At 32.5% G+C, this 26,294-nt stretch overlaps 4 protein-coding genes and 1 pseudogene across 5 annotated transcripts; 2 read left to right on the top strand and 3 right to left on the bottom strand.

Annotated features, from left to right (window-relative positions):
* Positions 1-15: 15 nt before the first annotated feature.
* On the bottom strand, positions 16-1,657 carry LOC147926896 (putative F-box protein At3g20030 pseudogene; annotated as a pseudogene).
* Positions 1,658-11,822: 10,165 nt separating this feature from the next.
* On the top strand, positions 11,823-12,817 carry LOC109129122 (F-box protein At2g16300-like). The gene is made up of 2 exons (XM_019236761.2): positions 11,823-12,356; positions 12,447-12,817. The coding sequence occupies exons 1-2, from the start codon at positions 11,904-11,906 to the stop codon at positions 12,714-12,716; spliced, it is 723 nt and encodes a 240-aa protein (XP_019092306.1). The 5' UTR covers positions 11,823-11,903; the 3' UTR covers positions 12,717-12,817.
* A 150-nt stretch (positions 12,818-12,967) lies between these two features.
* On the bottom strand, positions 12,968-14,699 carry LOC104747147 (ferredoxin-thioredoxin reductase catalytic chain, chloroplastic). The gene is made up of 6 exons (XM_010468723.3): positions 14,424-14,699; positions 14,209-14,321; positions 14,029-14,078; positions 13,868-13,939; positions 13,332-13,392; positions 12,968-13,223 (listed from the first exon to the last, which is right to left on the bottom strand). The coding sequence occupies exons 1-6, from the start codon at positions 14,521-14,523 to the stop codon at positions 13,179-13,181; spliced, it is 441 nt and encodes a 146-aa protein (XP_010467025.1). The 5' UTR covers positions 14,524-14,699; the 3' UTR covers positions 12,968-13,178.
* Positions 14,700-17,814: 3,115 nt separating this feature from the next.
* On the bottom strand, positions 17,815-19,691 carry LOC104747146 (uncharacterized). 2 transcript variants are annotated; one of them, XM_010468721.3, is made up of 6 exons: positions 19,393-19,691; positions 18,866-18,901; positions 18,544-18,742; positions 18,365-18,443; positions 18,151-18,268; positions 17,815-18,013 (listed from the first exon to the last, which is right to left on the bottom strand). In XM_010468721.3, the coding sequence occupies exons 1-6, from the start codon at positions 19,560-19,562 to the stop codon at positions 17,986-17,988; spliced, it is 630 nt and encodes a 209-aa protein (XP_010467023.1). In that variant the 5' UTR covers positions 19,563-19,691; the 3' UTR covers positions 17,815-17,985. The 2 variants fall into 2 exon arrangements, with proteins under 2 accessions (XP_010467023.1, XP_010467024.1); XM_010468722.3 differs by having other exon boundaries at positions 18,111-18,268.
* An 813-nt stretch (positions 19,692-20,504) lies between these two features.
* On the top strand, positions 20,505-21,755 carry LOC147926897 (uncharacterized). Its single transcript, XM_087487232.1, has 3 exons — positions 20,505-20,989; positions 21,044-21,516; positions 21,580-21,755. Exons 1-3 carry the CDS (start codon positions 20,505-20,507, stop codon positions 21,753-21,755), a joined length of 1,134 nt encoding a protein of 377 aa, XP_087343358.1.
* Positions 21,756-26,294: the final 4,539 nt, after the last annotated feature.

The following is a 26,294-nucleotide window of genomic DNA, read 5'->3' on the forward strand; positions in this document are numbered from 1 at the left end:
GAATTTAGAGCTTGTTCATTCGTTTTCTCTTCTTCTCTTCCTTTTGTCCCAAGTAGTTTGGTTGATTTTCACAAGACTTGGCACATAAGAGCTTGAGCACACATGTGGACAAAACAATTGACATTCTCTGGGGGTCTTTGCAGATTCTAAGTAGTGCATGGGTTCTCCCAAATCCACTACTTTCAAGTATTGATTCTCTCCAATGATGAAAGCTCTGTTGTAGTTTTTCTTGGTTTTTATACACTCCTTTAAATCGAAAACCACGGCGAGTTTCTTGGTTTTTCTACATTCATTTACATCGAAAACCACGGCGAGTTTCTTTACTTCCTCAATGAAGAAACTGGCAACTAGAAGATCATGAGGTAACGAAAAACCCTTAATGGTTCCAAATCAATCTTTAAGAACTTTCTCCACACCACTGAATTGGGCTCAATCTTATCTGTAACCCAAATCTCCACCTCAGATGTTTCACAATCGAACTGAATTAACGCCGCAAGTTTTTCTTCTTTTAAAGAAGAGAGAGATTTAATATCATGGTAATATTGATGAAACGGTAGATGAAGAAACTGTCCAAAGCTCTCTGTTGTGAAATCAAAACAGACCAAGGAGCCATAGGGATTATCTTCCAATCTTCTTCCTACCTTCACAAAAAAGTAAGTGCTTCCTTTCAAAGATGCTTTGGCACGTTCATGCAACAATATATCTCGTTCAGGAGACACATCTATAACTCTCCATGAATTAGAGTTAAGACCATAGATTTCACATTCAACCATTGATTGCTCACCAGTAAGGTCGTCGTAGTCACATAAATACCTCACGATTTTGTGGTTACGGTTCAAATTGTTGTTGCATCCGAGAGCATATCTATCTAATATGTGGTAAGCATTTCTTGGATGTCCACCTGGCTTGGTTTAAATACGGGTTCCAAACCACAAGGCTAGTCTTGTCTGTTGATGTAGGAAATCGACAATATAAATAATACCAATCTTAATGGGAATAAATCGGAACTGGTCCTCTTATTAACGTAGACTTTGAGGAAGGATATACAGGAAATGACAATTAAAGAGCTAAGCGCAGTTAATACGAAAATAATAGCTCTTCTCTCTCTAATTGCCCAAAAAGTGGATCCCTTGACGTGACAATGACATCAGGTTTTTATAGTGGGCCATTGACCTAGGGTTTCTTCTCTCTCTCTGTAAAATGACGATTTTGCCCCTGCGATCTTTTGGGCTAAATCCAAGACTTCAGGCCCAAAACTTCCTAAGGTCTTCTATTTGGGCTTCTGTAAATGTTGGGGGCAAAGCCCATATCCAACACTGTCCAATGTGACGCATAACAATAAGTCATTGTAGTGAAAAACTTCACGTATCCCAACTTGATTAGGTGAACAATCTAACTCCTCTATAGATGGATCAACGAACTCTTCACCATCTTCTTTAATGATTCCATGGAGATTGAATCTCACTGAACAAAGCATCAAGTCCTTCACCATGAACCCCAAAAACTGATGCCTTGCTTGTGCGTTACATATAATCCGATCTTTGGATAAAGTGTTCCATCTTTTGCATGTGCATCTCACTGCTCCTAGACAAGTTATTGGAACCCTAGAGAGTATCTCTTCAACCAAATCCAGGGGAAGATCAAAGATCATCGTCATTGTTTCACACATAATTTAGGTTTTTATTTTATTTTCAACCTTAGCCCACTCTTGTATATTTATATTTAGACAAAAGAAAGATGTTCCGTTTCGAATTAACGCTAATCCTATTCCAATGTGGTTTCTTAATATTACAATTTCATAAATATCAATTTTCGACTAATAGAAGAAGAAGAAATAGGAAAAAATATTTATGGCTATTAAATTAGTAAAATCGTATCTTTTTAAAAAAATATCCGCTATATATTAAAAGAGAAGCACTCTCACAAAAAAAGCTGACGTGTCGTTTCTGTACCTTTTTTTAATAAATGTTCTTACTTTTTATTGTTATTTACATAAATATGCCACTGAAATATTATGAGCCAATATTTGTTTCTATTAGTTTTTAAATGTGAAAGATTTAATCAACTATTAAATCCGAAAATATATTTAATTATCATTTACATAACCTATTTACTTATTAAAAGTAAATTACATTTCACAAACAAGAAAAAAAAAACTATTCATTTATTTATCACTTTTATCGTTTTTCTCATTGCATTTTTAAACTTAGGATTATTTTAAATTAAATCAATTAGTTTAAAAATATTGCTTTATCTATTTAATGGTATAATGATATAGATAATAATGTGAAACATAAAATATGTAAATTTGATTTTTAGAAATACAAAAAGACATCAAAACTTTCTATACTACCTCAAAATTCTTTTCCAAGTTCAAATATTTCACGAGTGAAACATATTTTACAGAAAATAAACGCAAATTTGAATAAACGAAAAAACTTTACTTATATATTTTGTTTTATACAAACGAATCTTAAATCTCAAATAAAAGTTTACTCATAATATTTTATTTAAATCGATTTATTCTGCACATAGTGCGGGTTGATACCTAGTACTATTTTAAAAACACATATGTTTGGTTTGTTTCTTTTAGATTTAACAAGACTTATACTAGTAGCGTTGCTTGTCATGTGAACCATCCCAACCATGTTAAAATAATCTTTTGGCTTGTGCAGAATCATGATAAAGGTTAGGCATCTTTCGTCTAATCACCTCTTTAAGCGGCCCAAGCATCGACACCAAAGGTTTCGTTGATAGATGACACAATAAGACCAAAACTTTCAGCCCCAGATGCAAGATTGCGCGCCCGTACTAAAACAGTGGTGACGAACCCGGATCTCATTGTTTTTGATCAGGTTGACCCTTTTAAATAGTCTTGGTAAATGAGATGTTTGTTACAACTTACAAGATCTTACACTCCATAAATAGGTTTATGCCAAACTCATTTTTAAGAATGACATCCATTAATTGCTGACACTTTTCAAGAACTGGCTTGTATTTTTATATATAGTGAAATTTTGGGAACTGGACTCTGGACAGAAAGATTGAAAAAAAAAATCCCTCAAACTACAATTTAATTAGTTACTCCAAATTTGGCTTTGTGACAACCCGTCCCGCGGACCCCACTAGCCTCACTGTGGACCCTGCTAGCCCACCGCTAGCCGTCCAACAGACTCCAAGCTGGCCCTGCATTGCATCGATTTTTATGTGACAACCCGTCCCGCAGACCCCACTAGCCTCACTGCTAGTTGTCCCCATAGGCTGACCCTGCAGGGCATCGATCCTAACCCATCACTGTGGACTAACTCACATAATCCACCAGTAGGTTATTGGTGCATCAGGCGTTCCTCGAACCCTGGTCCCTCACCCTTTAACAACCTTCCCACAGACAAGTTGTCACCAATTGACCTGCAGATCAATTGGTGACAGCTTGTCCTGTGGGAAGGTTGTTAAAGGGTGGGGACCAGGGTTCGAGGAACGCCTGGTGCACCAATAACCTACTGTAGATTTGGATGAATAGTTCCATTTGCCCAGTGAGGGGTTAGGATCGATGCCCTGCAGGGCCAGCTTGGGGTCCGTTGGGGCGGCTAGCGGTGGGCTAGTGGGGTCCGCAGGACAGGTTGTCATATAAAAATTGATTTTTATGTGACAACCCGTCCCGCGGATCCCACTAGCCCACCGCTAGCTGCCCCAACAAGATGGATATAATCAATTAACATAAATACAATCCTCTATGATTTGACATCTATAACAATTAAAATTTATCGTTAAGGTTATGGATTTTTAGATCCTCCAACAATATATATGTCAAATACATTCTCAAAAATGCCCCTTTTTCCACATATCTTTTTAAAAATACCTCTTCATGTTGACCATTTTTAAAACTACCCCTCTTTATGTACAAAATGACCAAATTACCCTTTTTGAGTGACAGCAAGAATGTACAGTCATCAAAATCGAAAATATTTTCCCGCCAAAAAAATTTCCCGCCAAAATTTTTTTTCCCGCTAAAATCGAAAATTTTTCCGGAAAAAATTATTTTTCCCCGCCAAAATAAAAATTTCCCCGCCAAAATCGAAAAATTTTCCCGCCAAAAAATTGAAATTTATACCTTTTAAAAACCTTGTAAACGCTTTTAAAAAAGATTTTTAAACACATTGTAAACGCTTTTAAAAACCTTGTAATTGCTTTTAAAAAACTTGTAAATGCTTTAAAAGGTTTTTAAACACCTTGTAAACGCTTTTAAAAACTTTTTAAAAGCGTTTACAAGGTGTTTAAAAACCTTTTAAAAATTTTATAAAAACTTTTACAAGGTTTTTAAAAACATTGTAAAAGGGTTTAGAAGGTGTTTAAAAACCTTTTAAAAATCCTTTTAAAAACCATTTGAAAACCTTTTAAAAACCTTTTAAAAACCTTTTAAAACCTTTTAAAAACTTTTTAAAAATCTTGTAAAAGCGTTTACAAGTTGTTTAAAAAACCTTTTAAAACTCTTTAAAAATTCTTGTAAAAGCCTTTACAAGGTGTTTATAAGGCTTTTATAAGGTAGAAACCTTATAAAACCTTTTAAAAACCTTGTAAATTTTTTTTGGCGGGAAAAATTTTGCCGGGAAAATTTTTTTTTCGAAATTTTTTATCAAAAGTTTTTTGACAAAAAAAATTTTGGCGGGAACATTTTTTTGAAAATTTTTTGGCGGGAAAATATGTCGGAAATTTTTTGGCGGGAAAATTTTGTTTTTCTTTTTATTGAATAAAATAATTTTCATCTAAGGGTAAAATGGTCATTAAAAATTAAAAGAGGACATAAATAAAAATGGCCAGAAAAGAGGGTATTTTTGAAAAGGAATATATCAAAAGGGGCATTTTTAACAAATTCTCTATAATATATATATATATATTTTTTTATGATTTGAGGTTTTTGAAAACAAAAAGAACATAATTAAACAATTGGTTTTTTGTGTCTTTAATCAAAATAAAAAATGATCCAAAAAACAAAACATATTCAACTGGAACTTAAATATAAAAATAAAATATAATTTTAAAAATATCATTTCACTAAATTCTCTAAAGATGAAACCATTAGTATGAAATCTAGCACTATAAATTAAATTGATGAGTGAAAACCAAAAAAATATAAGTTATCCTTGGGATTTTAAAAATTATTGAGATTGAAGAATTCATATAATTTTATAAGAAAACTAATTTAGTTTGTCACTTAAAAAGTAATATTTTTTATTTTGAAATATTATGTGTAAGTGTTGAGTTTATATCAACAAACAACCAAATCATGTGAATTTTGATTCAGCCACTTAGAATTCCTTTTATTTTAGGTTATAAAAAATTAAAATATTTATTTATAATTAAAGACATGTAACTCCATTTAACTCAAATTTAACTCCTATCCAATAATTGTACATTAATTCATTCCTCCTACTAACTTATTATATTTCAAGAGAAATTATTTTTGGTTAAATTTTAATATTTTTTATTTATTTTGGTTGGCTAAACTTATATTCATATTTTGGTTGGCTAAATTAATATATTTCTCATGTAAAATTATTGTTTATAATATATTTCTCATTTCAAAGTTTAAAGCAATATATCATATATATAAAAGTAAGGTTTTGGTCTCTCTTTATTGGTTGATTTTCATTTAATGTTTTTTTTTTTTTTTTTTGCTTTCTAATTGCTTTAAACAATATTTAAGATCCAATAAACACAATACATTTAACTCACACATTAAAATAAAATTATAACTGAAAATAAAATAAATTATGCATTAATCATATTCTACCACTCAATTCTATTCAAACACAATAAATTACTATTATAACTCCATATTTCTAAATGTAACTTCCATCATTTTTTATCATATAAATAAGCATTCTCTCAATCTATCATTCTCTCATATTGACATTCTTTTACTATCTCATTTTCACATTCTCTGATTCTCTTCTACAATACCTCAAATCATTTTTCATTTTTTGTTTTGATTTCTTATTTTTGTTGTATGGGTTGTAAAAAAAAATGAAATATCATTGTAAATTGTTAATGCTAAATTTTAATTTTAGAGACTACATGATATATATTTTACATTGTTCTTATTTTAAAAGATTTATCTCTTTTATCTAATTTGGATTATTATCTTATAAGTAATCATTCTCTCTTCCTCTCCCACCAATATCAAATGTTGTTATATCTCATATGTGTTGTAAGAGTTTGATTCTATATTTTAATTTAGAAAGTATTATATATATATAGATATTACATTGTTATATTTTTTAAAGATTCATCTCCATTATCTAATTTGGATTACCATCTTATAGTAAACATTCTCTCTTCCTCTCCTACCAATATCAAATGTTGTTATATCTCTACTTGTAAGAGTTTGATTCTATATTTTAATGTAGAAAATATTATATATATTTAACATTATTTTCAATTTTTATTTTATTTATATAAAAAATATTTCTTTTATATTTCTTGCCTTTCTAATCTATTCATATTTATTTTTCAAATTTGCATAGTTAAATTAAAATTCACATATGTTGGTTTTAACAAAACAATCAACTTTATTTGAGAATTAGATGTTCCTATTCATTTTTAAACGATCAGTGTGTAACATATAAGCATTTTGTATTGCAATCACAAGTTCCATTTCCATTGCTTAACTCCATGGTTAAACTATAATATATGTTGTCCTATTTGTAGGAATAACAACATACTTATTTAATTTATTTAAAAGAGCAGATGATTAAACGAAATAAACATTTCTCCAAAGCATCGACACCAAAGGTTTCGTTGATAGATGACACAATAAGACCAAAACTTTCAGCCCCAGATGCAAGATTGCGCGCCCGTACTAAAACAGTGGTGACGAACCCGGATCTCATTGTTTTTGATCAGGTTGACCCTTTTAAATAGTCTTGGTAAATGAGATGTTTGTTACAACTTACAAGATCTTACACTCCATAAATAGGTTTATGCCAAACTCATTTTTAAGAATGACATCCATTAATTGCTGACACTTTTCAAGAACTGGCTTGTATTTTTATATATAGTGAAATTTTGGGAACTGGACTCTGGACAGAAAGATTGAAAAAAAAAATCCCTCAAACTACAATTTAATTAGTTACTCCAAATTTGGCTTTGTGACAACCCGTCCCGCGGACCCCACTAGCCTCACTGTGGACCCTGCTAGCCCACCGCTAGCCGTCCAACAGACTCCAAGCTGGCCCTGCATTGCATCGATTTTTATGTGACAACCCGTCCCGCAGACCCCACTAGCCTCACTGCTAGTTGTCCCCATAGGCTGACCCTGCAGGGCATCGATCCTAACCCATCACTGTGGACTAACTCACATAATCCACCAGTAGGTTATTGGTGCATCAGGCGTTCCTCGAACCCTGGTCCCTCACCCTTTAACAACCTTCCCACAGACAAGTTGTCACCAATTGACCTGCAGATCAATTGGTGACAGCTTGTCCTGTGGGAAGGTTGTTAAAGGGTGGGGACCAGGGTTCGAGGGACGCCTGGTGCACCAATAACCTACTGTAGATTTGGATGAATAGTTCCATTTGCCCAGTGAGGGGTTAGGATCGATGCCCTGCAGGGCCAGCTTGGGGTCCGTTGGGGCGGCTAGCGGTGGGCTAGTGGGGTCCGCAGGACAGGTTGTCATATAAAAATTGATTTTTATGTGACAACCCGTCCCGCGGACCCCACTAGCCCACCGCTAGCTGCCCCAACAAGATGGATATAATCAATTAACATAAATACAATCCTCTATGATTTGACATCTATAACAATTAAAATTTATCGTTAAGGTTATGGATTTTTAGATCCTCCAACAATATATATGTCAAATACATTCTCAAAAATGCCCCTTTTTCCACATATCTTTTTAAAAATACCTCTTCATGTTGACCATTTTTAAAACTACCCCTCTTTATATACAAAATGACCAAATTACCCTTTTTGAGTGACAGCAAGAATGTACAGTCATCAAAATCGAAAATATTTTCCCGCCAAAAAAATTTCCCGCCAAAATTTTTTTCCCGCTAAAATCGAAAATTTTTCCCGAAAAATTTATTTTTTCCCGCCAAAAAAAAATTTCCCCGCCAAAATCGAAAAATTTTCCCGCCAAAAAATTGAAATTTATACCTTTTAAAAACCTTGTAAACGCTTTTAAAAAAGATTTTTAAACACATTGTAAACGCTTTTAAAAACCTTGTAAATGCTTTTAAAAAGCTTGTAAATGCTTTAAAAGGTTTTTAAACACCTTGTAAACGCTTTTAAAAACTTTTTAAAAGCATTTAAAAGGTGTTTAAAAACCTTTTAAAAATTTTATAAAAAGTTTTACAAGGTTTTTAAAAACATTGTAAAAGGGTTTAGAAGGTGTTTAAAAACCTTTTAAAAATCCTTTTAAAAACCATTTGAAAACCTTTTAAAAACCTTTTAAAAACCTTTTAAAACCTTTTAAAAACTTTTTAAAAATCTTGTAAAAGCGTTTACAAGTTGTTTAAAAAACCTTTTAAAACTCTTTAAAAAATCTTGTAAAAGCCTTTACAAGGTGTTTATAAGGCTTTTATAAGGTAGAAACCTTATAAAACCTTTTAAAAACCTTGTAAATTTTTTTTGGCGGGAAAAATTTTGCCGGGAAAATTTTTTTTTTCGAAATTTTTTATCAAAAGTTTTTTGACAAAAAAAATTTTGGCGGGAACATTTTTTTGAAAATTTTTTGGCGGGAAAATATGTCGGAAATTTTTTGGCGGGAAAATTTTGTTTTTCTTTTTATTGAATAAAATAATTTTCATCTAAGGGTAAAATGGTCATTAAAAATTAAAAGAGGGCATAAATAAAAATGGCCAGAAAAGAGGGTATTTTTGAAAAGGAATATATCAAAAGGGGCATTTTTAACAAATTCTCTATAATATATATATATATATTTTTTTATGATTTGAGGTTTTTGAAAACAAAAAGAACATAATTAAACAATTGGTTTTTTGTGTCTTTAATCAAAATAAAAAATGATCCAAAAAACAAAACATATTCAACTGGAACTTAAATATAAAAATAAAATATAATTTTAAAAATATCATTTCACTAAATTCTCTAAAGATGAAACCATTAGTATGAAATCTAGCACTATAAATTAAATTGATGAGTGAAAACCAAAAAAATATAAGTTATCCTTGGGATTTTAAAAATTATTGAGATTGAAGAATTCATATAATTTTATAAGAAAACTAATTTAGTTTGTCACTTAAAAAGTAATATTTTTTATTTTGAAATATTATGTGTAAGTGTTGAGTTTATATCAACAAACAACCAAATCATGTGAATTTTGATTCAGCCACTTAGAATTCCTTTTATTTTAGGTTATAAAAAATTAAAATATTTATTTATAATTAAAGACATGTAACTCCATTTAACTCAAATTTAACTCCTATCCAATAATTGTACATTAATTCATTCCTCCTACTAACTTATTATATTTCAAGAGAAATTATTTTTGGTTAAATTTTAATATTTTTTATTTATTTTGGTTGGCTAAACTTATATTCATATTTTGGTTGGCTAAATTAATATATTTCTCATGTAAAATTATTGTTTATAATATATTTCTCATTTCAAAGTTTAAAGCAATATATCATATATATAAAAGTAAGGTTTTGGTCTCTCTTTATTGGTTGATTTTCATTTAATGTTTTTTTTTTTTTTTTTTGCTTTCTAATTGCTTTAAACAATATTTAAGATCCAATAAACACAATACATTTAACTCACACATTAAAATAAAATTATAACTGAAAATAAAATAAATTATGCATTAATCATATTCTACCACTCAATTCTATTCAAACACAATAAATTACTATTATAACTCCATAGTTCTAAATGTAACTTCCATCATTTTTTATCATATAAATAAGCATTCTCTCAATCTATCATTCTCTCATATTGACATTCTTTTACTATCTCATTTTCACATTATCTCATTCTCTTCTACAATACCTCAAATCATTTTTCATTTTTTGTTTTGATTTCTTATTTTTGTTGTATGGGTTGTAAAAAAAAATGAAATATCATTGTAAATTGTTAATGCTAAATTTTAATTTTAGAGACTACATGATATATATTTTACATTGTTCTTATTTTAAAAGATTTATCTCTTTTATCTAATTTGGATTATTATCTTATAAGTAATCATTCTCTCTTCCTCTCCCACCAATATCAAATGTTGTTATATCTCATATGTGTTGTAAGAGTTTGATTCTATATTTTAATTTAGAAAGTATTATATATATATAGATATTACATTGTTATATTTTTTAAAGATTCATCTCCATTATCTAATTTGGATTACCATCTTATAGTAAACATTCTCTCTTCCTCTCCTACCAATATCAAATGTTGTTATATCTCTACTTGTAAGAGTTTGATTCTATATTTTAATGTAGAAAATATTATATATATTTAACATTATTTTCAATTTTTATTTTATTTATATAAAAAATATTTCTTTTATATTTCTTGCCTTTCTAATCTATTCATATTTATTTTTCAAATTTGCATAGTTAAATTAAAATTCACATATGTTGGTTTTAACAAAACAATCAACTTTATTTGAGAATTAGATGTTCCTATTCATTTTTAAACGATCAGTGTGTAACATATAAGCATTTTGTATTGCAATCACAAGTTCCATTTCCATTGCTTAACTCCATGGTTAAACTATAATATATGTTGTCCTATTTGTAGGAATAACAACATACTTATTTAATTTATTTAAAAGAGCAGATGATTAAACGAAATAAACATTTCTCCAAATTTTATAATTCAATCAGTGAGTGTACTTATTATTTTGAAAAACTTTTACATTGAAATTCATAAAATCATATAAGAAAAGTAAAATACTATATCACTTCAAATTTGGAAGGAAACACTTGGTATTCCTTTTAAAAAAAGTCAAGACACATATAAAAATTTATTAATATTTAACTCACTTTAAAGACATTAAAGGTCATTTAACTCAAAAATAACTTCTATCCAATAATTTCATACATTCATCCCACAAATAAAAAATATATATATATATGTTCAAGATTGTATTTAAATATTATATAATTTTTTAGTTAGCTAAATTTATAGTCACATATATACAATATATATATAAGAATTTATATTACTTATTAACACCATAATTCGACCCATTATTTGCTTAACTCAATATTGGTTTCAAAGCCAACTAAAGAAAAACAGAAACGATCTTATTGATATTAAACCAAAACATGGGCATACAAACATAATCACTTACACGGAAGATATTTTTAAAAAATAACTTATTATTGCAACATCAATGTATGAAGGGTTTACATAAGCAGTTAATTAGAAAATCTATAATATAATAAATGTATTGGAAACGATATCAGTCAATGATAAGATTGGATCCTCAAAAGCAAGAAACAACATCTTCATAATTCATAAAAAGTAAACGCCACAATTATACACATCTGAACGAAATGGTATAAACATATAGTGTATAAATAAAAGTGACGGTAAAGCCCGTATATGCCTAATTAAAACGAAATAATACAAAAGAGAAAACCAAAAAACCAAAAAAAAAAACAAGAAAGTGCCAACTACACCACAACCCACGTGTTGCGTGGAGAAGCACCTAGTAATCATTAAAGATAAATTAACTACAAATTTTTTTACCATGATATGTTTCTTCATTTTCTTTGGCTTTATATAGTAAGATATCTTTCTTTATTTCATAAAAAAATCTCCTATATATAGTTTTAGTTTCTAATATTTAATGTGAAATTCTACTTTCTTTTTCCTATGTCTTCATTTTCAATTTCCTTACCTCTTCAAGTATTGCTCTCGAGCTCCCATCGAATCTAACCATGGCAGATTGGTCGGTGCTTCCGAGAGACATACTAATACTAATTGTTGGTCGTCTAGAGACATCTTTCGAGATTGTCCTCTTCCAATCCGTCTGCAGCTCATGGCGGTCTGCTGTTCCTTCCCCGCGTGATTCCCGCTGCTTAGGCATCAAAACTCATATCACCGTGTTTGTCCACCATAGATACATATACAGGGGAAAACCTCGGTTCAATGGCGATGATAAGTGTTGCACACTAAAAAAAATCCCAGTTTATCTTGTGAGGTTCAACACTCCGTTTGGTGATGATTATTTATTGGCAGAGATGCGTGAAAGAAGAAACTCTGGTAAACCAATGTCGATGTCGTCGCCATTAATTAGCAAGTCATGGTGGTCTCACACCCAAAAGCACTATATATTGTTGTTCAACTCTCTTACCACTCAAATTGTCTCTTTGTCTCATTACTACTACCAGGTTATTAGTACATACGGTGCATGAGATTTATTTATTTATTTATTTTGTACTGAAACTAATTTCTTAAACTTATTTTTACCTTGGATTAAGCTAAACTTGGAGGAGCTGGTATCGTTTTCATTGCGTACTGGAGTTAAATGGGATAGTACTTCCAAAACAGTTGAATATCTTGAACTGAATAATGAAGATTGCAGAGATTTCAGATTGCTGTGGTTACATGGGCGCTGTGGTTACATGGGCGCATTCGGTGCAAATCTTGAATCGCTGCTATCTTGTGGAGTTGTGACTTCGCCAAATCCAGCAAACAGCATCTATGATTTATTTAGTGATTCCATCTGGCTTACTAAAGAAAAAGATTAGAGAAAGTTGTGTAATCTTTATGATATCGTTGAGTATCATATTATCATATTGAACCAAATGTTTTAATAAAGAAATTGGTTTGGGAACATGTTCGATTGGATTTAAACAGTTTTTAGTATATAGATTGGCTCTTCTTATACAGTCTGGGTAGATGTTGGATTTTATTAATGTTCTATCATTTTTTCCTTTCTTGTGGATTGGTTAAGGATGTTTTCACATCGCTTAAGCCAAAAACATAACCTAATGAAGACTTAGTGTAAAGTTAGATCCTTTTATATTGCTTTTAATAGTTTTGCAAACAAAAGATCCATACAGAAGTATGTATCTGAGAGTGAAATAGTTGTTGTACACAAGAACGAAGAAGATGCTCTGGGGTATCGATGTACAGACTGCATTTGAAGTGAGATATATATATCTCACTTGACCTAAAAGAACAGAGGTGACGAACACAAGAACCACTTATCACATGTTAGCTGTTGTCTCTTTTATTTCCTCTGACGTAATCGTCTGTACAAAACCAAGAAGAGAAAAGAATTAGATCTCCCAAGTTTAACGAAACCACCGTTCTTGGTAACAAAAAAAAAAAAAAAAAAGTATATTGATCTGAAACTTCACCTGATCCTTTCCGGCGAAATCATTATCAGGAGTTAAGAAAAGCATACAATGGCACTCCTTCCTGATGAACCAAATGAGATTCAAGATGTAAAACACAAGTATTATCAGAAATAACCGATACCGGATACAAATACTAATCAGCTTTGCTTCCTGAAATAAGCCCTATAAAAATACTAAGGAACTTAAATTGTGGTGTACCAAAATTTGGATAAAAAGGGCCACCTAGGCCAAGAGTTTACAAGAGAGCACAAGTTTTCTTTTAATTGGTTTGGAAACTGTTGCAAACTACATTTGCTAATAAAGAGCATCAGTAACCTCTATGATAAGTGTAACTTCCATTTGCTAATAAAGAGCCTTCTGTTAAATACTAACCCTCTAACAACCACAACGAAGTTTGAGTCAAATCTATACCTTTAAACATATAACCAATCGATGCTTCCCAAGAATTTTATATGCTTAGTTCTAAGTAGATAACAGGACAGAGACACACAAAAACACAATGCCTAATACACAGCCAAGATGAAGATAGTTCATACCTCTCTCTCATTGGAACACAAGGACAATTCCAAAAGCCCTGTCCAACCTCAGCAGCTTTATCATCATAGTGTCTGCATCAACACAAGAACAAAGTATCAGTCTTTTGTAATCCATAACACAGTTTCATTACAAACATTCCAAATTAGAAGCAAAGATTCACCTGCAAGGACAAAGCGGTGCACCATACGAATCTTTATGCTCAGCTAACCCCTGCTCCCAACAAAAAAAAAAAGAAACTCACACAGTTAAGCATCAATAAGTCTCTACAAGTAGAAAGACTCAGCCACCACCTCAATCTCAAGATTCAATACAAAACCCAATAAATAAATAGTTATTATACCTTAATGACTACAGAAGTAACACCTTTATCAACACAGAAGTAAGTCCCAGAGCGACGAGCATATTGCTCCGAGAATTTTCTCATGATCTCTACAGATTTCTCCGAAGGTTCCGCTGCAAAAAAAGCAAAAGCAATTGATTGAATCCCCCCAGAATTCAATCTCAATCACGAAAAGAGAAACAAAGATTTAGGGATTGAAAACACACAAAACTAACATTTGGCTCGGATTACGAAGCGACGAAACGAAGTTCCGGGAGTGACGCCAAGTGGACTCGAAACGAATCCGAAACTACAAGAAGCGGCTTGAAGATTCATGGAGCTTTTATTTTCTTTACTTGGGGTATTCGAAGATCGAAGAAGTTTTCGTGTCTTTGTGTTCTTGAATTTGGGGATTTGTATCTATCAGCTTAAGATCGAATTTTTCAGATATTTTTGTTTGTGTGTTCAATTTCCAGAAACCAATGCTCGCCACTCACACACAGAGACTCTAGACAAAAAAAAAAAAAAATGATACTAAAAGCTTATCCTCAAACCGGAAATAACCGTAACTTGATCATCAAACCGATTGATGCTTGATTTCTTTCTATTTTTAAAGTTTCGGTTAAATTCGGTTTAAATAAATTTAAGTGGAATTACAAATTTTCGATGAATTTGGTTTATTGGATTGTTAATGGAAAAAAAAACCAGAGTTTTGGTTGAGAATTCATCTCAAAAGTCTTTATAAATTTTTTACAAATCTCTGATCTCCCTCCATACCCTTCTCTCATTTAATGAAATATGTTGAGACCAAAATGCTCTTCATTCCTTTCTCAATTCTTTTATTTTATTTTTATTTTTAAAACAAAAATAAAAACCAAAAAAAATTCAGTATCGATTTCTTCTCTTCCTCAATCGCCGTCGTTTTTGCCGGAGCTCTCCACCGCCGGCGATTTTTCATCACAATTTCCATTGCCACCGTTTCTTCACCTTTTTCGAGTTATATAAAGCTTTCCTTCAAAATACAAGTGCATTCTTCAAAATAAAAATAAAATTCTTGATGAACAGGGTTAGATTTTGAATTTTGGAAATTTAGTTCAGATTTTGCTTGAGATGTTTAGCAAATTGGGTATTTTACCATGGGTTATGGGTCGATTGAGCTATTTAGTTGATAAGAAATGAATTTCACTGTTGAATCGTTGTGAATTGTAGAGATTAGAACCCCAAACCATTCAATTTTCAGTTATCGCGACTGGGTAAAATTGATAAAACTAGTAATATTAGTAAATGTAGTATAACTAGTAAAACTCGTAATACATATTAATGTAGTACAACCAGTAAAACTAGTAGTATTACTAATTGAGTTTTTTTAGAATTTTTTTGGCAGGATACAGTGGGAGAGAACGTCAACATACATTTTAATTGTGAATGTCGCATATATAGTATAATGTTCAAGACACATGTGATGAATATAACTTTGTTGATATTAAAAACAAGGATATACAGGAAGCTTGGGTTTGTTGAAAGTCACAGTTGAGCAACATTCAAAGGATGATGAAATTGCACTTAACACCATTGTTTGATTCATGTTTGATCTTTTGGTTTGCACTACTATTTTCTTGGTTATGTCACAACTATCGTAAAACTTATTTTTAAAATCTAGTAATGTTTGATTTTTCTTTCTCTTGATGTGTATATTTGCTCTGTCATAACAAAGTAAAACAGCTATAACAAAAATAAAACAGATAAAACTGGTAAAACTGAATTGAACATCCATAAAATGATTTTAAAGATAACATAATAATGTGTGTACTAGTAAACGTCAAAAGTAATGTTTAAGTGTTTACTAAGAATGAAATTTTTAAAAATATATGAATTTTGGGTTGTTATGTAAGAACCTAAACAAATGTTTCTTTATACTTTTAATGTCACTTTGTAAATAATAACCAAGTTAAGATGACAAAGTTATAGAATTGTAGGTTTTAAACATATGAATGCATAAAAAACTCATAATTATATGTTAATAGACTTTAATCAACTGTAAAACTAAAATATATAATTTTAAGAGTAAGTAAAACTAATTAAATGGAAAAAAACCCCAAAAGTAGAACTATTTGCAATTTTGGTAAAACTATTATATTTGGTATAACTATGTGTGAACACTAAGTGTGAACACACATATTGCACACGTGGCAGTACAATTCAGATTTTTTTTTAACTTTTTCTTTCAGCTGCACATGTGGTTTTATTTTTTTTGTATCTGCAACAAACGGTTAATTACATATAAAATACGACTAGTTTTATCTAGTTTTATCTACATAAAAATACATACTAGTTATACCTATATATACTAGTATTACTTAAAACCCAGAAATTCAATTCTGAATAAGATGCAGAACAAACAAATCATGAATCTCTTTGTAACCAAAACGAATGAGTTTTATTTAGTTCTACTTGTTCAACCAAATCCAACTACTTATCATTGAGTCGATGGAGCCACTCACGGTTGGCTTGTACTTCTTCCCGAGTTGGTTCATCGCCGCCGTCATTCTGGATTTTCTTCTTATTGTTGAGTTGTTCATCACTGCCGTTTCTTCTTCCAGAAATTGGTTACAGAGATCACTCGCCGTTGATTTGTTCAACGTATATTTGCTCTGTTCATCGTCGTTGAGTCATTCGGTGTGAACGCTGCTGAAACCATTTTATCTTACTTGTTTTATCTAGTTTTACTAATATTTCAAGATCACACTAGTTTTAACTAGTTATACTAGTTTTACTTAGTTATACTAGTTTTACCCAGAAATTGAAATACAAACATAAACCCAGAATTCACAAATTATAATTCCAAAACTTGTATTTTAGACCCATCTTCCTTATCAATTGAACACCTTAACAAAATACCTATTTGCTCAAGTTTCACAAAATCGATTTTGAGATTGCAGTTTTAATTTCAAAATTTTCTTGATTTATTTTTAGGGATTGGATCGAGTTATGAAAGAGAAAGAATGGAGCCATCGTTTCTTCTTTCCAGGTTGGTTCCAAAGATCACCCGCTGTCGTTGTTCATCGCAGCTACCGTTGAAATCGAAGAAAGTGAAAAGAGTTTGAGAAAAAGAAGAAGACAATGTAATTAAAAAATTTATTTAGTTTAATTTTATATTTTTGTTTTTGTTTGAAATATATTTTTTATATATATTTTGGATTAAATCCAATAGATCTTGAGTGGATGGACTAAACCCAGGTTTTCAATGTAATTGTTTTGTTTTTTCTAGAGTATCATAAGTAAATAGCAGTTTCGGGAATTAAAAATAATTGAAAAAAGAAAACAGTTTTAAAAAAGAGAGTTTTGAAATTGTCAGAATTTTGTTAGGGACTTTTGAGATTTTGACTCAGTTTCCAGTTGATGAATTTTTAGTTCGGTTCAGTTGCCATAAAAATTCTGATTTGGTTCGAGTTTCACTCCAAATTTGGTTCAATATTAATTAATTTGGTCCAATTGCATAAACTGATCATTGACGTGTTTATCCTCAACCCGGAAATTACCGGAATTCGAGCATCGGTTTAACATTTTCTCGAGTGTTATCTACCATCAGACTTTTTTTATCAACATGAATTACTGAATGTAACCAAATTTTCCATAGCGAAATAATTGGATACCTTTGAACTTGAACTTGGTATGAAGTAATTTACAGAGATTTTGACATCTATTGTAACCAAAGAAACAGTTACAAATATAAATTTATTGTTGTGTTGCCAATATATAAGTTTTCTTGCTTCACCGTTTGCTTTATTCCGGTGAGTTTCATTGTAATAAGGAAGCGACTTTGATCCTGAAAACAGTTAAAAAGAGCTATGAGATCAACTGCGAAACAAACATAGTAAAAACTCGAAATTTTCATTGTTTCGGTTCGGTTTCTCAGAGATTACCGATGTTTTTTTTATAAAGGGGTTCACGCATTGTACTTACGACTTGGCGTGAAGGTATTCATCTACAGTGATAGGTTTAGCTCCACCAAACCAATTGATTAGAAATATATTGGTGATCTCGAGTTTGAAGAAGTGGAAATCATGATCCACAGGCCAATCTGCAAAAAACAAAAAACAGATATAACGGACCATCACACAATCATACAATCATCATTGACTCTGTATCTTTAGAGTTGAGAGAAACATTTGATTACCAATCATCTCTGGATGCTTTGTGAATAAAGCTTTTTTGGCTACTTGTGCTTCCTCAGATCCTCCATCCAATAGCAGCAACTGAGACATTACAAGATAAAGACCAAACCATATGTTAAAAACACCATATCATGTTGGTAAGAAAACTCGATTTCTTTGCTGTCATGTACAGGTACTGTACCTTTCCGGTAAGGGTTAGTTTAGAGCAAGTAGGATTCATTGGATCACTTTTACAAGTTCCAACGGGAGATTCACTGATCGCAAGTGAAGCTCTCTGGTCTTTTAGTGCGTTTCTTGCAGTTGGATCAAGCGTTGTTAAGTAAAAGTAAGGTATACCGCTGCCTTTCTCGGGTAATCCATCACTAAATGATACAACATTCCTGCAAAACAGAGACCAAGATTTCAATAATGTCAAGCTCCCATATGTCTTTTGAAGTGTAAAACCACAAACACCGAAAAAAAAGACATTGTGATTTAAATTCATGAAAAAAAAAAAAGATTACCCGAAGGGAGCGCCTTCATGATCAATGGATAGTGTGCTGCAAGAGTAATACAATAACCGAAAAAAGAATTAGTAAATCCACCATTGTTATACTCACAATACCTTAATGATTCATCAACACAAACTCTTCCAACAATCTCTTATACTAATAAGGTTTCCAAAGAATCAATCTTGATGAAGTAAAACTATACCAAACCTCAAAACACCCAACAATTGATAACTGAAGTACTTGACTTTGTATCAAATCTCAATTTCAAAAAGATCAAAGCTTGATGAACCAAATCCATAGCCAATCTCAAGAACCCAACAGCGTTCATCCATATAAATCATCAAAGATCGGATTCAATCTTGTAAAAAAAGCTACAAACTTTATGTAAAATATATCCCATTTATCAATTTCATTTTCAAAAAAGATTCAATCTATTATCAAGAATTGGATTCAATCTGCTAAAATAAGTCCTAAAACTGCTTTTTAATAGGCCACAATACTTGTTTCATCCTAAGAACTTGAGAAACTTGAAAAGTTACCTGAGAACACCCCAGATGTTCTGAGAGACGAGCCAACGAGCACTAGCGGCGTAGTCATGTCTATCAGGCTTGGAGACTGTAAGAATCCGAGCAGAAGAAGAGTGTTGTAGAATTGTCAAGAAGAAGAAGAAGAAGAAGATTGTGGGGAGAAGACGGACTTGAAGTTCCATACTTTTTTTTGTGTAATGATTGAAACGAAATTAACAAAAAAGATGACTAAAGAAAGAAAATTTTGAAGTCAATTTCGTCGTTATATACACCGAGACATGGGTTTTTTTTTTGCCGTTTTAAAACGTTTCATGTTATTCTTATCTCTTTGGATCACTTTGTATCTTCATTTTTATTTATTTATTTTTCTAAAGATTTTATGTGCAAATTTGTCTTCAAGTTTGATACCCTAATTAAAAAGAGATATTGAATTTGATATTTTAAGGATTTGATAAAATTTTAATATTTTAAATTTATTGAAAGATTTAAGTTAGTTTTTAGAAGATTTGATTGTGTTTTAGAGTTTTCTATTCTTTAAAAAAGAAAATAAAATGTGATTATATGAGTTTCTACTCATTCTAGTAAAGTTTAGGTGATTTTAATATATACAAAAGAAAAAAATATTATACCAAAATGTGATTTTATGAGATTCTTGTAAACTTTGGGGCGACTCTATGTCTACATGGAAGCACATCTGGTTTTATGGGAGACAAGCGCTGGAATGGAACCGGAGGGTGAAGTCTCATTGCTTCATAGAAGACACCACATAAATACACTAGTGTTGGATAAGCTTTGAACCTTAAGGTCCAAATTATTCTTACAAAGGACTGTTAAGAATAAGAGAGAAGATAAGCTTAAATAATATTTAGGTTAGGAGTAATCTAAATATTGGTGTTTTCCTAATAGGATTAGGATTTGTGTTTTGATATAAAAAGGCTATGTTGACTTGTGACATAAGCCATGAGATTAAGAGAGAGCTTCTAAGTGTTTAGTTTTGAGAGGAGGTTTTCTAAACATAATAATAAAAGAGAGTGATTCTTTTATAAAGTTCTGTTCTTAAATCTTTTATTTGGTATCAGAGCGAGGTGTGAATCAAATCCAAAGGACCGGATCATTGATTCAACATGAGCGAGCTGGCTACTAATACACGACAAAAGGATGTTGAAAAATCTGTCTCGATTCAATGTCCGCAACTCACATCTTCAAACTACACAGTTTGGTCAATGAAGATGAAGGTTATACTACGGATTCAAAAGGTTTGGGAAACCATTGAACCAGGTTCTACAGATGCAGATAAGAATGATGTTGCAATAGCCTTGTTGTTTCAATCAATTCCTGAATCTCTTATACTGCAAGTTGGAGACCTTGATTCGCCAAAAGCTATTTGGGAATCAATTAAATCGAGAAACATGGGAGCTGACCGTGTTAAGGAAGCTAGATTACATACTTTAATGTCTGATTTTGAAAAACTACGGATGAGTGATTCAGAGAAGGTTGATAGTTTTGCTGGGAAACTAATGGAAATCGCAACACAAGCGACGTCACTCGGACAAGTAATCGATGAGCCTAGGATGGTGAAGAAAATTCTTAACACTGTGCCAAGAAATAAGTTTATTCATCTTGTTGCCTCTCTAGAATAAGTATTGAACCTCAATACTACAAGCCTTCAAGAGATAGTTGGAAGACTTAAAGCTTTTGAGGAGAGGGTACAAGGAGAAGATAAACAAGAAGAAACACAAGGAAAGCTGTTGTTTGCAGAATCCGATCAACAAACTCAGTCTAGCTACCCTCAAAGCTTTAATAACTATCGAGGTAGAGGCCGTGACCGTGGAGGCAGAGGGTACAGAGGACGCGGCAGAGGACGAGGCAGAGGAAGGTATAACAGTCAAGATCGAACTGATTACCACACAAATCAGAACCAAACCCAGGAGAAAAAGGAGAAAACGATAACATGTTTTATATGTGACAAGGTTGGTCACTATGCTTCTTCTTGTCCCGAAAAACTACAGAAGATGCAAGAAGCGAATAAGGTTGAAACAGAGGAGATAGAGAAAGCTGATCAGACTTTGTATTTACACGAGGTTGTGTTTCTCAATGAAGATAAGCTCATCCCGAAAAACTACAGTAAAGAAGAGGGTATGTGGTAATTAGACAATGGAGCGTCTAACCACATGACTGGACATGAGACTTATTTTGCAGAACTCAATAAGAAAATTAAAGGTAAAGTAAAGTTTGGGGATGGATCATGTGTGGAAATAGAAGGCAAAGGATCAATCTTATTTGAAAGCAAGAATGGTGAGCAAGTTCTTGTGACTGATATCTACTTTATCCCTGATTTGAAGAGCAACATCCTCAGCTTAGGACAAGCAACATAGATAGGGTGTGATGTTCAGATGAGACACAATTACCTTACAGTTCACGATCCAAGTGAGAGGCTTCTTGTGAAGGTAATGCGAGTCACGAATAGGTTATACAAGGTAAATCTCAAAATTGGTAGACCAACATCATTACTCACTCGACTTGAAGATAATACGTGGAAGTGGCATGCTCAACTGGGGCATATTAGCTTTAAAACCATCAAAGCTATGCTCCTGCAAAAGATGGTTTACGGTTTAATAGAGGTTAGAGAAGAGAAGATGCTTTGTGAATCATGCTTAGTTGGTAAGCAGACCCGCCAAGTGTTTCCCAAAGCTGCCTTATTCAGAGCCTCACAACCTCTGGAACTGCTTCATGCGGATCTTTGCGGTCCTATATCGCCTGCAACATTAGCAAATAACAGATATGTTTTTGTTATCATTGATGATTTTTCAAGATATATGTGGTCAATCTTGATCAAGGAAAAAAGTGAAGCTTTTGGAAGCTTCAAGGGATTCAAAAGTGTTGTAGAAAAGGACCTTGGGAGAGCCATTAAAACTCTTAGAACAGATAGAGGGGGAGATTTACTTCAAAAGAGTTTAATGATTTTTGCATATCTGCTGGGATAAAGAGAAATTTGACTGCACCTTACACCCCCCAACAAAACGGTGTGGTAGAAAGGAGGAATAGAACGTTAATGGAGATGACTAGGAGCTTACTCAAAGCAATGGAGATTCCGAATTACCTTTGGGGAGAGGGTGTTCGCCATGCTACATACCTGATAAACAGAGTACCAACCAAAGCTCTAAATAACATCACTCCGTATGAAAGCTTGCGAGGAAGGAAGCCTAACGTAGATCATCTAAGAGTGTTCGGATGTATGGCTTATGCGAAGATTGATGGTGCACTTCTTAGAAAACTTGATGATCGATCACAGTCACTAGTTCACCTTGGAATTGAGCCAGGTTCAAAGGCTTATAGGCTGTTTAATCCATCTACTAGAAGGGTAGTGGTAAGCAGAGATGTAGTTTTTAACGAGAAATCTAAATGGCCTTGGAATACGTCAGTTGCAGAGACGGATAGGGAGCCAGGAATGTTTCACATGCGATGGGGAGAGGTGGAGGATGCTGGAGAAGGACCTGTTGTCACAAATAATGATTTTGATAATCATGAAGAAGATGAAACAGAGAGTGTATCATCGCAAGAAAACAACAGTGACAATGAAATAATTGTTACTCAGAACTCGCAACAATAGGAACAGCAACAGCCTCTACGAAGAACATCTCGTCAAACCAAAAAACCGAAGCATTTAGAGGACTATGTGCTTTTGTCGACGATTGAAAGTGAAATACTCCTGTTCCTGATCAACGATGAGCCATGTTCTTACAAGGAAGCTAAAGGCAAAACAGTTTGGAGGATTGCTTGCAAAGAAGAGATTGATTCGATTAATAAAAACAAGACGTGGACTCTCGTTGACAAACCAAGAAACGTGAAGGTGATAGGACTCAAGTGGGTTTTTAAAATCAAAAGAAATGCAGACGGCTCTATTAGTAAGCACAAGGCAAGATTAGTTGCAAAAGGCTATGTTCAAGAAAGTGGGATTGACTTTAGAGAAGCTTTCGCACCAGTAGCTCATATAGAGAATATACGACTCCTAATTGCCTTGGCTGCATCAGATGGATGGGAGATACATCACTTAGATGTAAAAACTGCATTTTTACATGATGAGCTAAAAGAAGAAGTGTACGTTGATCAGCCAGAAGGATTCGAGATCAAAGGGGAGGAACACAAGGTTTACAAGTTATCTAAAGCCTTGTACGGCTTAAGACAAGCTCCACGAGCCTGGAACACAAAATTGGATCAAATTTTGAAAGAGATGGGTTTCAAGAGGTGTGTTAAGGAGACTTCTGTTTATCGAAAATCAAAGGATGGTAATCTGCTTCTAGTTGCTGTCTATGTGGATGATCTACTCGTGACAGGCAACAATCTTAAAGCAATAAAAGAGTTCAAGGAAGGTATGTCTGCAAAATTTGAAATGACTGATCTCGGTAAGCTAACTTACTACCTAGGCATTGAAGTGAGTCAGGAAGAAGATGGGATCACTATCAAACAAGAGGGTTATGCAAGAAGAATCTTAAAGGAAGCAGGTTTAGAGAGCTGTAACTCGACTTTGATTCCAATGGAATTCGGACTGCAGGTTTCCAAAGCTCTCGAAGAAGCAGAGATAGAACCAACTCGATATCGAAGGAATGTTGGTTGTTTGAGATACTTGTTGCATACACGTCCTGATCTAGCGTTTGCAGTAGGGATAACAAGTAGATATATGCAAAGTCCTCGCAAGTCACATGGTGAAGTTATGAAACAGATAATGAGATATCTACGCGGAACAGTTTCATATGGCTTGAAGTACAAACGTGGTGGCTTAAAAGAAATCATAGGTTACAGTGACAGTCGTCACAACATTGATCAAGATGATGGAAGGAGCACAACAGGTCACTTGTTTCTCTTTGGGGACACACCAATCACCTAGTGTTCGCAGAAGCAGGACACAGTCGCAATGTCATCATGCGAGGCCGAGTTTATGGCTGCAACAGAAGGAGCAAAGCAAGCAATTTGGCTCCGAGATCTCTTGAGTGAAATTACAGGTTGGAAAAGCAAGCAAATCATGTTGTATGTCGACAACAAGGCAGCTATTGCTCTCGCAAGGAACCCTGTTTTTCACGGCAAGAGTAAACACATTCACAAGAGGTTTCACTTTATTCGTGAATGTGTTGAGAGGGAGTTAATCTACGTTGATCACATCCCTGGAGTTGATCAGAAGGCGGATGCATTGACCAAGGCATTAGCGAGAGTACAGTTTCTGGAAATGAGAAGACTGCTAGGAGTTCAAGACATTGCAAAGTGTAATTCAAAGCTTAAAGGGGAGATTGTTGGATAAGCTTTGAACCTTAAGGCCCAAGTTATTCTTACAAAAGACTGTTAAGAATAAGAGAGAAGATAAGCTCAAATAATATTTAGGAGTAATCTAAATATTGGTGTTTTCCTAATAGGATTAGGATTTTTGTTTTGATATAAAAAGGCTATGTTGAGTTATGACATAAGCCATGAGATTAAGAGAGAGCTTCTAAGTGTTTAGTTTTGAGAGGAGATTTTCTAAACATAATAATAAAAGAGAGTGATTCTTTTATAAAGTTCTGTTCTTAAATCTTTTAACTAGTTTGTTCAAGAACTTCATGGAATCATAATTAAGACAGCCTCTCGGGGTCACAGGTGGTTCTTGGTCGATTTATTTTGATCTCTTGGTGAATGTTAGTGACAACATGAGGGTTTTGGGACAAACTCCAACATAACCGAGTGAGCGTAGAAGTAGTGGTATCCCTCCCGACTAGAATGAAATTGCTAACATGTGTCTCTAAGAATTTTCTCATCATTATGGTACTTCAAGTACATGGTTGCATCCAGCTTCATTTGGGAGGTCAAAAGATCCTCACCTTTCTCCACTAGAATTCTCTTTTGATCTTATATCTTTTCTCTTATCTAATATAAACTTTTTACAGGTTCAATATATAGTGGCGTTAGCTTCATACAACTTCTTTTCTTATCCAAATCCAACTCATCTTTGGAGCTTCCACAAGAACTTTGGTTTAATAGGCATAATCCCTTCTCCTGTCTACCAAAAAATAAAAAATAATCCTTTCTCCTAACATCTGGGCAAAACATCTAATCCCAAAATATATACAACTTGGCATGCTCGGTTTGGTATTTTTATGTCATTATTTTATACGGTCGGGTCTAATCATCCAATTACCCCAAAACAATCCCCTATATATTAATAGAGAAGCACACTTTTAAGAAAACTAATGTGTCGTCGCCAGAGAGCTCGCTGCAACTTTTAGCAAAATACCCTTAAATTTTTTACTTAATTACATTAACATGCTATTATATTTTCAAAAAAAATAAATTAACTGAATAATAATTAGATATATCATCATTTCTCACACAAATTTAAATATCACATATTAAAACTACTTAAATAATTACATTTTATTTTATGGTAAAATTTCACTAAAATTTACTTACAAATATATACAAGTCAAAAGTTCTATTGATTTTAAGAAATTAATATAAGTAAAATATTCTAAAAAGGCTATAAAACATATCAATTAATATAAAGTTAACTAAAATAAAGAATATATAACTTATTAGCAAAATCATATAAAAACAATATGTTATTTTTTATGTTAGTATTATTACCATAATAATTTAAATAACAAGCTTCCAATAGTTTTTAAAATGGATTATAAAAAGAAGTATATTAGCCTTGAATTATCTCCAACTCATTAAAAGAAACTTAATTCCCAATAAACATAGATTTATATATATTCATAAATAAATATACAAATGACAACAAATTAGGGGATATCATGATGTGTGATTATTTATATATATCAAAGTATGTAAACTAATTAATCTCAACATTTAGTGTGATTTTCATTAAAAACGGAAATATTGATAACCGAATAGGAATATACGTTCTAATTGTATTAATCTATGTGCTA

This window comes from Camelina sativa, chromosome 15 (genome assembly GCF_030686135.1).
Source record: "Camelina sativa cultivar CO46 ecotype springtype chromosome 15, ASM3068613v1".
Taxonomy (NCBI): Eukaryota; Viridiplantae; Streptophyta; class Magnoliopsida; order Brassicales; family Brassicaceae; genus Camelina; species Camelina sativa.

Excerpts from the sequence above, each read along its gene's own strand:
- LOC104747147 (XM_010468723.3), bottom strand. The coding sequence starts at position 14,523 with ATGAATCTTCAAGCCGCTTCTTGTAGTTTCGGATTCGTTTCGAGTCCA. Across the intron at positions 14,322-14,423 it reads CTTCGTAATCCGAGCCAAAT|CGGAACCTTCGGAGAAATCT; the intron begins GTTAGTTTTGTG and ends CTTTTTTTGCAG. Across the intron at positions 13,940-14,028 it reads GCACCGCTTTGTCCTTGCAG|ACACTATGATGATAAAGCTG; the intron begins GTGAATCTTTGC and ends GTGTTGATGCAG.
- LOC104747146 (XM_010468721.3), bottom strand. The coding sequence starts at position 19,562 with ATGGAACTTCAAGTCCGTCTTCTCCCCACAATCTTCTTCTTCTTCTTC. Across the intron at positions 18,902-19,392 it reads AACATCTGGGGTGTTCTCAG|CACACTATCCATTGATCATG; the intron begins GTAACTTTTCAA and ends TTACTCTTGCAG. Across the intron at positions 18,269-18,364 it reads AAAGCATCCAGAGATGATTG|ATTGGCCTGTGGATCATGAT; the intron begins GTAATCAAATGT and ends TGTTTTTTGCAG.
- LOC109129122 (XM_019236761.2), top strand. The coding sequence starts at position 11,904 with ATGGCAGATTGGTCGGTGCTTCCGAGAGACATACTAATACTAATTGTT. Across the intron at positions 12,357-12,446 it reads TGTCTCATTACTACTACCAG|CTAAACTTGGAGGAGCTGGT; the intron begins GTTATTAGTACA and ends CCTTGGATTAAG.
- LOC147926897 (XM_087487232.1), top strand. The coding sequence starts at position 20,505 with ATGAGCGAGCTGGCTACTAATACACGACAAAAGGATGTTGAAAAATCT. Across the intron at positions 20,990-21,043 it reads AACACTGTGCCAAGAAATAA|CCTTCAAGAGATAGTTGGAA; the intron begins GTTTATTCATCT and ends CAATACTACAAG. Across the intron at positions 21,517-21,579 it reads AAACTACAGTAAAGAAGAGG|AACTCAATAAGAAAATTAAA; the intron begins GTATGTGGTAAT and ends CTTATTTTGCAG.